Genomic DNA, 12,807 nt, shown 5'->3' with positions numbered 1-12,807 from the left:
ACCCCTGACTTCGGGGAGCAAGGCTGCTACTTATACCGGGATTTGTCCTGCTCTTACCTGTAATCAGGTTTGGGCTGCACCCATTGCTTCTGCTGCAGCGGCCCAGGCCCCCATGGCATATGCTGCCCCCTGGCTGGGGCGGACACAGGGGCCGTGGTGGCAGTCACGGTGCCAGATCCCTTGGTTTCTATCAGGGCTATTGCCATTTCTTGGGGGTTGCTTTCCACCCCCTTGGGTTTTCACCTGCATCCCTCTGTTAAGGAGCAGAGGGATTAATCGTGAAGTACCCAAAAAGGACAAAGACAAAGAGGCAAACACTGGCCGGCCTAAAAAGGTCAAGGTAGATAGGTGTTTAAGCTCATGGCTGTATTTCTTTTTGACCTATATGTCAGTGGTCATTGAGAGGGAGCCCACACGGGCTTCCTCCATGATTAAGTATATTGATCTCATAGCCCAGGCTCACTATGAGTACGAGGGTACTGCATGGTTGTCAGTATGATGAGTCTTTCAGGATGCATGTGGCATTTGAAAGCACCCTGCCTTGGGACATGGTGGTCCCTGATTTATGGTTCCATGCAAGTTAGCTCACATGGGCTGGAGGCGGTGAGCGCACTGATAGTGGCCACTATATGAAGGCCAAGCCAGTTATGACTCCTGCGACTCACTCAGGGGTTGGGGCAGGGGCGAGGGCCCCTTGTGTCATGATTTTGCAGCCAGGGGGACTTGTTTTTGCCTCTCCTGCAGATTCAGACATGCATGTGGGAATTGTGGGGGCTCACACACTACCCATGCTTACCCTAAACCCAAGGGCCCCAAGGATGGGAAGAATAGGTCCGGACCATCCAAATGTCAGCTTCCCCCTAGGGGAAAAGGGCCCCAGCCCAGTTAGGCTGGAAGTGTTAGAGGTTATCCTGAGGGATTATCACCCACGTAGAAGCACTTCTGCACTTCTGCAAGGTTTTCGGGAGTGGTTTAGGATACCCTATTTTGGACCTAGGAAGGCCTTCATGTCCAGCAACCTTAAATCGGTTGTTGGGCATGAGGACATTGTTAGAGCTAAGATACAGAAGGAGGTGGCCAAGGGCAGGGTTTTGGGCCCTTTTGCTTGCCCGCCTTCACCTGCCCTCCGGGTCTCACCTCTGGGAGTGGTCACCAAGAAGGCCAGTGGTGAATTTCGGTTGATTCACCACTTGTCCTTCCCTAAAGGGGAGTCAGTGAATGATTACATTTCTGACAAGCTTTGTTCGGTTCGCTACGCATCTTTCGACGCGGCAGTGGCCATGGTTAGGAAGTGTGGTGTAGGAGCCTTGATGGGTAAATGCGACATCAAGTCTGCATTCCGGCTCCTTCCCATACACCCGGATGATTTTGAACTCCTGGGTTTCCACTTTGAGGGTGGCTTTTATGTGGACCGAGCATTGCCTATGGGATGCTCTGTTTCTTGCTCCCTGTTCAAGAGCTTTAGCACCTTTCTCGAATGGGCCCTCAGGAGGTGATCCGGGTCAGGTTCAGTAATTCATTACCTTGATGGTTTCCTGATGGCAGGGCCTGCGCATTCAGAGCAGTGTTTGGCTCTGATGACGGCCTTTGAAGCTCTTTACGCTCAACTGGGGGTTCCTTTGGCCCCTGAGAAGACCAAAGGCCCTGCCACCAGGATTACCTTTCTTGGTATCAAATTAGATTCCGTTGTGCAATCTTGCAGATTGCCATTAGAGAAGCTTCTTAAGATTAAATGTAGATTGGATCAGGTTCTAGCGAGCCGTAAAGTCACCCTTCGCCAACTCCAGTAGTTGGCCGGGTTGCTTAATTTTGCATGCCAGGGGGTGGCCCCCAGCAGGGCCTTTTCATGTCATTTATATACGGCTATGAAGGGGATTCGCTTGCCCCACCATAGGACATGTTTGCGTGCCGGGGTCAGGAATGACCTTAGCATATGGCAAGATTTTTTAGCACACTTTAATGGTCTGTCTTTCTGGAGGCACGAGCTTCTTTTGGAAGCTGAGTTGCAATTGTGTTCAGATGCTGCGGGGACCCACAGGTTCAGAGTTATTTTAGGTGACCAGTGGTGCTATTCTATGTGGCCTCTGAAATGGAGGCCCTCTTCTATTGTTAAGGATCTTACATTTTTGGAACTTTTCCCCCTAGTGGTGGCTTTAGAGCTCTGGGGGGAACAATTTCAGGACAAGACTGTGCACTTTTGGCATGACAACCTTGCTGTTGTCCACATTGTGAATGCCCTGTCTTCTAAGAATGACAGGGTTATGCAGCTTGTCCACCATTTTGTGCGTAGGTCTTTGTCCCTGAATGCCTTGTTTTTGGCCCCTCATGTTCCCGGGCTTGAAAACAAAATGGCTGGTGCCTGGTCCCATGGTCAGTTGTCGAGGTTCTGAGTGCTGGCACCAAGGGCTCACATGGCACCAGAGGCTTTCCCTTGCCATCTGTGGAGCCTGGGCAGGCTCCAGAGCATTGGAGGATCAAGGCAGGCAGGGCCATGGCCCTCTCACTAGTACCCAGTACCCAGAGGTCATATCAAAACTCAGGTAAGGAGTTTTGGGAATTTTGCCAAACTAAGGGCTATTTACACATCTGGCCCATCCCTGTGGATCACCTGATAGAGTTCTGTATCCTGCTTAAGCAGCACAAGCTATTAGAAGTCAGCCCGCGGGCTTGGCATTTCTCTCCAAGGCCCATCGGTTTGTTGATTCCTCCAGGGATTTTTGCATCCAGAAAATGCTAGAAGGGTGGTTTAGAGAGCAACCTGGGCCCTCAGTAGACTGCAGACAAGCACTGACTTTACAACAGCTCTCCAACATTAACAGAACTTGGAGTAGGCTTTGTGCCTCTGTCTATGAAGCCCGCCTTTTTCAGGCAGTGACTAATGTGATGTTTTTTGGGGCTCTCCTGGTTAGTGAGGCCTTGGCCTCCTCCCACGGAGATGGGTCACTTCGTGACTTACAGTTTTCAGACCTCTGGTTCGAGGGAACCAGTGATCCTCTCTTGGTAAGGCTTCCTGGGTTCTCGTATCCGGGAGATTGGTTGCTGGAGATCCTATTTTTCTTATGTTCGGCCTGCTGGTTCTGAAGAACAGGACTCCATACATGTTAACCTTTCTCTGCCCTCTTTTAGATACCCCTCGTGGGGAGAAACCCACGGCATTGTGACCACAGTATGATGTTTTGGGCTGGCTGCTCTGCAGCAAGATCCGCCATGGAGACACAGCTGTCTTTGGGCCATTGGGTCAACATCACCTGGCTTGGACGAAGAGGCCTGCGGTGGGAGGGGCTCTTCCCTTTGCTCCTGGGTGGGCGCCACAGTGTGGTTGCTCCCAGGTGGCTGGTCTTGCACCTTGGGGGCAATGACCTTTGTGTTCTAGGTGGCCTGGTATTGATTTGTCAGGCCCGCGAGGATCTGTGGGCTCTTTGTCTAGCTTGGCCTGCCACACAAGTGGTCTGGTCCAAAATCCTTCCCCAGATTTTCCGGAGGGATGCCATCTCCCCGAGGGCCATTCATAGGGTCAGGCGTAAGGTCAATAAGGCGATTGGCAAGTTGGTTAGAAAGTTGGGTGGGGTAGTTATTTCCCATCCCACTATTACAATTGATCAGTCATGACTTTATTGTGCTGATGGCATTCACCTGTCAGAACAGGGGAATGCCATCTTTTTACAGGACCTGAAGAGGTCCCTGCTGTGGCGAGGGGGACATTTGCCCAGGTTCGCCTGGTGCACCAGTTGCGGCCCTATCTGGACCAGGACTCACTGACATACCATACATAAATTGTATAGGCCCAGGGGAGATATTTCAATTCCCCCATGCCTGGTGGCAAAAGTGGGTTTTAAGGAGTTTACTATTAATTAATTAACCAATACATACATATACATATGCATACATGCATACATACATACATAAAAATGTAATAATGCCATATTTCCAAAATAAAAAGTCATTTCACCAATAGAGTTACCCTAAATTCTTAGATCACATGCCTGTGGAAGCAGCCAGATTTTAAGATGACTAATGGGATCCATCTTAAATGTGGGCAAGAAAAAATGACTAAAACAATGTACGTAATGAAATATTAGAGAATGTTTATTTAATTTGCTATATCACTATTTTTTTTTAAATGAAGCAAGATCAGTAGGAGAAAAAGAGTGTGAGAAAGAGACAGTTAAAAGTCTAGTCATGCTGTATTACCTCTCATGTCTGCTATCTGTGCTTAATATTTGAAATGTTTTTTCAGTGCAAACTGAAATAAAATAAAATAACCATGTCCTATTAATACCTCATTACCTTTTAACTCATTTAAAATGGAATGCTTCCATACTGAAAATTATATCTTTTGAAAAAAGATTAAACCACATTAGCTTTAAATAAAGGCTGTTAATAGACAAAAATAATTTTTAAAAGGTTTGGTTTCAGATTACTAACTTTTTCTCTTAATGAGATATTCCCTATTATTTAGCTCTGGCCTAACAATGATTATGTAACATTTGGGAAAATATATACAAACAAGCAAGCCAGCACTGGAGGTCAAAATGGAGAAAACCTCCACAGCCACCATGTATTTGCCTTTGGTGCTCATGTAGGATGGAACAAAGGAGAGCCATACACTGCAGAAAATCAGCATGCTGAATGTGAGACATTTGGCTTCATTGAAACTGCTGGGGAGTTTCCGGGATAAAAAAGCAACAGTGAAACTGGCAGCTGCCAGAAAGCCCATGTAGCCTAGGACACAGTAGAACATGGTAGATGAGCCTTCATTGCAAAGCAATATAATTTCCTTAGTTTCTGAATGGGTGTCAATGTCAGGGAAAGGGGGAAATGTGAACACCCACACAAGACAGATTCCTGATTGAATAATGAAACCAGAGAGAACAATAGAAAGTGACAGTCTTCTTCCCACCCAGTTCCTCATCCTGGATCCTGGCTTGGTGGCCATAAAAGCCAGAACCACAGTGATAGTTTTTGCCAGCACAGAAGACACAGCCACTGAGAAGATGATGCCAAAACTAATTTGTCGGAGGAGACATATTATATTGTTGGGTACAAAAAGGAACTGCAGTGAGCAAAGGAAGCAGAGGAGGAGGGAGATTAGTAAAACATAGGTGAGATTTCGGTCATTAGCTTTAACAATGGGAGTATGGTGATATTTCAAAAATGTTGCCAGCACTACAATTGTGGAGAGAGAAAAGAAAATTGCCAGAATCACTAGACTTATTCCCATTGGTTCCTCATAGGATAGGAATGAAATTCTCTTAGGAAGACATGAATCTTGATTCTTATTTGGATATTGACCATCTGGGCAGCCTGAACAGTCATCCATATCTGGAATTGAAATATACATGCATTTAAATTTGTGTTTTTCTATCTATCTATCTATCTATCTATCTATCTATCTATCTATCTATCTATCTATCTATCTATCTATCTATCTTTCTTTCTTCTTTCTTTCTTTCTTTCTTTCTTTCTTTCTTTCTTTCTTTCTTTCTTTCTTTCTTTATTTCTTTAATTTATATGCCACTAACTCCAAAATGGACTCTGAACAGCTAACAACAGTCATAAATGTAATACAAGTAAAAAGAGCAATAAATACAGTGAACCCTCGAGTTTCGCGTCCTCAAGCATCGCGAAAGGGCTATTTCCCGAGTTTTAAACCCGGAAGTAAACTCCACCATCTGCGCATGTGTGCGTAGATGGTGGAGTTCCCCAGCTGGGAAGCTGGGCGGCTTCCCTGGGTCTTTCCCCTCTTGGCCCGTAAGACCCCAGCGGCGGCGCGAGCAACGGCGTGGGCCGGCGGGCGGCACGCGCGGGGACACCCCAGCTCCGCTGCCCAGCTGGGGAGCGGAGCTGGGGTTTCCCCAAGCGCGCGCGCGTTGCTGGGGCCGCTCCCCAGCTGGGGAGCGGAGCCGGGGTTTCTCCAAGCACGCGCGCGTTGCTGGGGCTGCTCCCCAGCTGGGGAGCGGATCTGGGGTTTCCCCAAGCGCGCGCGCGTTGCTGGGGCCGCTCCCCAGCTGGGGAGCAGATCTGGGGTTTCCCCAAGCGCGCGCGCGTTGCTGGGGCCGCTCCCCAGCTGGGGAGCGGATCTGGGGTTTCCCCAAGCGCGCGCGCGTTGCTGGGGCCGCTCCCCAGCTGGGGAGCGTATCTGGGGTTTCCCCAAGCGCGCGCGCGTTGCTGGGGCCGCTCCCCAGCTGGGGAGCGTATCTGGGGTTTCCCCAAGCGCGCGCGCGTTGCTGGGGCCGCTTCCCAGCTGGGGAGCGGAGCCGGGGTTTCTCCAAGCGCGCGCGCGTTGCTGGGGCCGCTCCCCAGCTGGGGAGCGGATCTGGGGTTTCCCCAAGCGCGCGCGCGTTGCTGGGGCCGCTTCCCAGCTGGGGAGCGGAGCCGGGGTTTCTCCAAGCGCGCGCGCGTTGCTGGGGCCGCTCCCCAGCTGGGGAGCGGATCTGGGGTTTCCCAAGTGCGCGCGCGTTGCTGGGGCCGCTCCCCAGCTGGGGAGCGGATCTGGGGTTTCCCCAAGCGCGCGCGCGTTGCTGGGGCCGCTTCCCAGCTGGGGAGCGGAACCGGGGTTTCTCCAAGTGCGCGCGCGTTGCTGGGGCCGCTCCCCAGCTGGGGAGCAGCCCCAGCAACGCGCACGCGCTTGGGGAAACCCCAGATCCGCTCCCCAGCTGGGGAGCAGCCCCAGCAACGCGCGCGCGCTTGGGGAAACCCCGGCTCCGCTCCCCAGCTGGGAAGCGGCCCCAGCAACGCGCGCGCACTTGGGGAAACCCCAGATCCGCTCCCCAGCTGGGAAGCGGCCCCAGCAACTCGCGCGCGCTTGGGGAAACCCCAGATCCGCTCCCCAGCTGGGGAGCAGCCCCAGCAACGCGTGCGCGCTCCCCAGCAATGCGCTGCGGGCGGCGGTGGAAGTAAAAACACCATCTGCACATGCGCAGATGGTGTTTTTACTTCCGCACCGCTACTTCGCGAAAAATCGATCATCGCTTGGGGTCCTGGAACGGAACCCTCGCGATGATCGAGGGTTCACTGTACATCAATAAAATCTACAGTGCCATAAAAAACTACTATATCATTAAAAAATACCCCATACATACTCACAGTCAATCCTAATTCCAGGCCTGCTGAAAAAGCCAGGTTATAAAACCGGTAGGGAGGAGATTATTATTCTATTATTATTATTCCATTAATATTATGAAGATATGTATATCATAATATGACATATATGACATCCCAAACTCCATAACTTTAATCTTAGACTATCAACTATGACCTCATTCCATTCCTAAGAGGTCTATAACAGTTTTAGGTTGTAAATCCCATCACTATCAGTTTGCATGCATGTGCAGAAATATCCCAGGTGGCGGTGGGGAGCCTCCCACTGCCACCTCTACCAATTCACCAAACCAGGAGCAACCCACCACTGGTCTGTAGAGAACATGCACAAGTGCACCAACATGCCTACAGTCCCTGCCTTATTGTCTCTTTATTTATATCCATTTCCTGTATTCATATAGAATAGAATAGAACAGAACGGAGTGGAGTGGGTGGGATGGGATGGGATGGGATGGGATAGAATAGAATAGAATAGAATGGAATGGAATGGAATGGAATAGAATAGAAGTAAAGACAGGTGGGTGTGAAGTTACAGAGAGCTGCTACTTAAAAAACATTCCCTAATTCGTAGCAGATGGTTTCTTGAGTATGAAATCTGTTGAGAATTGCAGGGAATAGTAGAAAATGAAGAAACCATCTGAGAGCATTTCACCAGGGAAGCCTTCATCGGCGCCATCTTTGAAAGTTTATACTCTGTTATCTTATACATGCTTGACAAATACAAACAAACAAACGAACAAATGCCTTTAATTTACCATTTGTTTGGACTATGACCCACTTTTTTGTCTCCCAAAAGGGGGTGGAAAATCTGTGTGGCTGAAGCTCTACCCACCAGCAGTCATTTTTGGCCTCTATACTACCCTATTTTTGAGGCTTTTTTGGATTGTTTTGGGGGCTTTTTTTCAGCCTATTTTTGAGTCTTTTTTCAGACCATTTAGAGACTTTTTTCAGCCCATTTTTTAGACTTTTTCAGCCCTTTTTAAAGCTTTTCTTGTTTATTTTTAGGCTTTTTTGCCCATTTTTCAGCTTTTTTCAGGCCATTTATTGTCAACTCATTTCCTTATTACTCATGTGACACAGAGTTTATGGAAGACCAAATAATGCACAATTATAGAAATGAGAAGATAATCCCAATGTGAGAGAAATTAGGAGTTTCAATATTATTTTAATCAACTCCATAATTGTTTGATTTGGGTTTTTTGTCAAATGCTGAACTCTTTGCCTTAAGTCTTCTTTTCAGTTGGTAAGGCAAGCCTTCCTTCTGGAGACAGCAAAAACCAAGAGAATACAAGTCAGCTTCCTGTGGAACCATAATATAACTTGCTTCATGATGTCTCTTACCCTTCTGGATTGATATTTTCTTTTTGGGACATGGATAACAGTCATAGCAGCAAAATGGCTTTGACTCCTGCTTTTTTTTGTAATTACCAGGTGGGCAGCTCTCAGAACACACTGAAACAGGCAAGGTCTACCCGACAAGTAAAATAAGAAGGAAAACATTAGTGTTCACTCTAGTACTAAAAAGAAGATTTAAAAAATATGGTTGTTTGGGAAACACTGCATTAGAATAATGTATGATTGAATATTTTTCCTATAGCTTACTTCAAGTTAACTACAATGTATGCATGGAAACTAAATAATATTTTTTAATATATTAGATAACACTACTTTTCAGATATATGCAATTCATATACTGTTTACAATTCTTTTCAGTTGTGGGAGACATTTATCAGTCTTCTATGTTAAAGGATGTAGAGGTGTCATTTAGATATAAGTAGTCCTAATTTACTGACCTCTTGATCAATGATTGTTCAATATTACAATGGTACTGAAGTGATTTTTGACTAGTCTTCAAAGTTGCAGTTTTCACAGTATTTCTGCAGTCACATAGACTTCATAGCCAGTTTCTGACAAGGAAAGTCAATAAGGAATCTGACAGGAAGTTTCATGCTGCAATTATCTAACTTTTTAATATTCATATGGTGATTTCCTAACAATTGCACCTGGACATGGAGCTGTAGGTTACCACAATCATGTTATGTTTCATTTTATGAATATGTATCCTTGCAAGAGAGATGTTGGTCCCAATTATGATTGGTAAAAAATAACTACCTGTATCATCCCAGTCATCCAAATGAAATCATCTACATTCAGAACATACTTGGTTGAAAGTGCTGGGCCAAGTGATGGATTCCTCATGAATGGTGAACATTTGGTCTTCAGTAGCCCAGGAATCCAGCTTCCCAACTTTCAATCGATAGAATGACTGGTTGGGGAATGTGATCCAGTTCTCAAGATCCAAACCTGTAACTAGTTCTCCCTTCTCATCAAATGAAATTTCATCTCCAACACTGTTGTTAAATGCAATTCTTTTCAAAAAGAAGTGTAACTGAATAGAGAAATAATTGAATATATTTATAAAAAGAAAAGAGTAGAGGAAAAAAAGAGCATGGTTAAGAACAGAATTATGTATCAGCTCAGAAAAGTTTACACAGGGGGATACTTCTTAATATGCAATGTTCTAGTGGTCCCCCTTATTTGTTTATATGTCACCATTGATAAAAAATAATTATATTGTAGTTATTGTGATAATTTAATAATAAAAGAAATCTAGACACAGCTCACCCAAAAGATCTCATGTATCAAAGAGATTTTAATTCTGAAAAATATTCAGATTTTGTTTGGAATGGGGGTTTATTTTACTTATAAATATAATATAATTTGCACATTTTTAGCAAAGAACAAAAGTAAATATTTTAACTATTATATATGCAGATCAGGAAAGATTTAGATACAAACCTATAGTTATAGAAATAATATAATAGATATGATTATTGCAGCTGTAATTTTAGTTTAGCATCTGTCATTTCTGGGTGTCATAAAAAAATATGGATATAATCTGTTACCAACAGACTACAGGAAAGGCCTTTTGCTACTATCCAAGTAGTCACCTAGGAGTTTGAAAATATGACAATCCAGAAAAGAAAAAATAATGAATTGCCTGTAACATTTTGAGTTGTGTTTAGATTTAGGCTGTGTTTTTGAGACATTGAAATCTGAAATGGTATAGAGCTTCCTGCTTGAGCAGGTGGTTGGACTAGAAGATCTCCAGGGTCCTTGCCAGTTCTATTCTGATTGATTGATTGATATTAGTACAAGTAATTGTTGATACCATCTCTTTTAATGGAGAAGGTGCAATACAGCAGTAATATTGGCTATTTAAGAAAGTGGTAGAGGGTGGTTTTTGTTGTTGTTTTGATGTAAACAAAAACCCTGTCAAGCAATGGCTTGGACAGGTGCTGTTATTGCCTTTAAGATGTACTGTTATTATGGATCACATGCTGGTGGAGTTATTGCATAGGAATGTTATAATTTTTCAATGGTGCATAAGGATAGTCAGCTGATATAAGTGCAGACTGAAGATACTATAGGACAGAGGTGTCAAACTGATGCATGGTCAGATGCATCATGTGCAGGCTACGCCCATCCCAGCTCTGTGAAAGGAAAAACATTAAGATACATCACATGATGGCAACTATTGTTGTGAGCTGCCCCGAGTCTCCGGAGAGGGGTGGCATACAAATCTAATAAATGATGATAATAATAATAATAATAATAATAATAATAATAATAATAATAATAATAATAATAATGTGATGTCACACATTTGACACTCATGCTGTAGGAGATGTGAGATAACTTCCTCATTTGATTTAGATAGCAGTCCACTTGGGTTGGCAGAAAATTGTTTCTCGATATATGTCTCTAAAATGAGGCATTTTAATTGGAGCAGAATTGGAAAGTTTGTTATATTTCTAGAACCTTAGAAAAAGATAGAAACTCTATAGAATGTATTATATAATTAGTAGCATGCATTCTGAAACCAGGTAGGTAGCTGGATTCAACTGGAAATGTTGTGGGTACTTACCTGATATGCCCCTTCTCATAGGGTGGAGCTAGTCTCCCTTTAGCCAATCATGACTGAGTCAGAAGTATAAAAGCACCTCTATACCCTCATGCCCCCTATTTTGATGAGGGACAATGTATAGATTAACTGGGTTCTCCCAAACCTCCACTACTAACCATCCTATAATTGTCCATCCAGGTGAAAAACAAGGGAGGGACTTGGAGGCTAGCTCCACCCTACAAGAAGGGGTGCATCAGGTGAGAACCAATGCCATTTCTCTATCATGGGTGGAGCTAGCCTCCAACAATGGTTCATATCAAAGCCTAGTGTCCTCTGGGAGGGTCAATCAATACTGGCTTGGATCATCATCTTCTGACATTTGGAGTTCTCCTTGGTCAGATTTCTCCTCAAACAGGCGGTCCTCCCCTAGGTCCTCCAGAGAGTCCAGGGAATCCTGGGGCAAACAGGCCTCAAAATCTAGCCCCCTCTGGACTGTGCCTTGGGTGTCAGCTGAGTGTGACTGTTGAAGTAGATGGTAAAGTAAAGGGGGCTTGAGGAGAGCCCATCGTGGCCCTGCTGCCCACTTCTATGCCCATAGAAGTTAATTTTATCTTGGACTTTCCTGGTTGCCAGGGGGTCCTGAGCTGGGGGGTTTGACCCTTGCCTGACCACTATGTCACTGGTAGGGAGTGAGGAGCCACAGACATCCACACCTGTAAAACAAAGATTGATATTTTCTAGTGATAACATATCACTAGACAATGTTTGATGGGCGTTAGTGACGCTGTTCATCACACACAGCCATATCCTTTTTTAAAGAAGAAAACCCCTGTATAACTGCAATGGAGGGATTCTCCCTGTGTCCATATTCCTGCCCTTGCCTAGGGGTGCTTCCTCCTTGGGGGATTGTCCTATGAGTTGATTTACTAATGGCTTTAGGCAGTTAAGGGCTATCAAAATTTTTACTACTACACTGTGGGCATGGCTTTTGCAGGATGCCCTGCATTTTATTTCAACATCTTTCAGTGCAAATTGGGTACTCTGGGGTGTAGCTCCATTTTTGATACCCCACTGCATTCTCCCCATCCAGACAGTAGCCCAACCCTGGCTTTAGGATGGGTTTTCTCCCCTTGGGAGCCAGACTCCTCCATTAAAGCAGCTGATGGTTTGGCCTTGACAGGAGGGGGGAACTATCGATCATGGGGAAAGTGATCCCTGGATGATCGGGGCACTGGGGAGGGAGAGGTGGCCTTGTTTGTTGACTCCTCCCCTCTACTGACCTTTCCAGTTTTAGTTTTGGCTTTCTCTCTGCCACTGCATTCAGCCATTGCCTAAATGTGCAGCTGTGAGGGAAAGTGAGTCATTCCGCTTGCCTGTTGGAGCGTCAGGATACTGAAGAGGATGGAGACAGTATCAGGTGCTCAATCTGTGCGTGTACAGGCTCAGAGTTTCAGCAAGAGTGATGGTGACATCAGCAGGTGGAACATCACATGGGCCCAACAGCCAGCTGTTACTGGGTAGCACGAGTAGCAGCAAAGAACTCTTTGAAATAAGCAAAGACAGGATCTGGCAGCTAATGGAGAGCAATGATGTCAGGCAAACAAGTGACAGACGAAATGGCCGTTGAGGCCTAGATTGAAATCAGCAGGCCTGGTAAGTCTCTGAGCATTCATATTCAATTATGCTGAGGGCTGAACATAGAGCTGAGGCTCAGGGCCCTCCTGCTTATACTATTACCATCCATAACTAGGTCCCAAATAATTATTTACAAGTGAAGTGTTAATCTGGCTAGGGATCAC

General features: G+C 45.6%; 1 protein-coding gene across 1 annotated transcript; it reads right to left on the bottom strand.

Moving 5' to 3' along the window:
* Nucleotides 1-4,420: 4,420 nt before the first annotated feature.
* On the bottom strand, nt 4,421-12,336 carry LOC139154096 (vomeronasal type-2 receptor 26-like). Its single transcript, XM_070728526.1, has 4 exons — nt 12,289-12,336; nt 9,263-9,490; nt 8,443-8,569; nt 4,421-5,322 (listed from the first exon to the last, which is right to left on the bottom strand). Exons 1-4 carry the CDS (start codon nt 12,334-12,336, stop codon nt 4,421-4,423), a joined length of 1,305 nt encoding a protein of 434 aa, XP_070584627.1.
* Between the last annotated feature and the right edge of the window lie 471 nt (nt 12,337-12,807).

The sequence above is a fragment of the Erythrolamprus reginae genome, chromosome Z, assembly GCF_031021105.1.
Source record: "Erythrolamprus reginae isolate rEryReg1 chromosome Z, rEryReg1.hap1, whole genome shotgun sequence".
NCBI lineage: Eukaryota > Metazoa > Chordata > Lepidosauria > Squamata > Dipsadidae > Erythrolamprus > Erythrolamprus reginae.
The sequence above is the reverse complement of the archived record's forward strand: the minus strand, read 5'-3'. Positions and strand labels throughout refer to the sequence as shown.

Coding starts and splice junctions, on each gene's coding strand:
- LOC139154096 (XM_070728526.1), bottom strand. CDS start 12,336: ATGGCTGAATGCAGTGGCAGAGAGAAAGCCAAAACTAAAACTGGAAAG. Junction 8,570..9,262: donor GGCCCAGCACTTTCAACCAA/GTATGTTCTGAA, acceptor CTTGTCGGGTAG/ACCTTGCCTGTTTCAGTGTG. Junction 5,323..8,442: donor GAAAATATCAATCCAGAAGG/GTAAGAGACATC, acceptor TTTCAATTCCAG/ATATGGATGACTGTTCAGGC.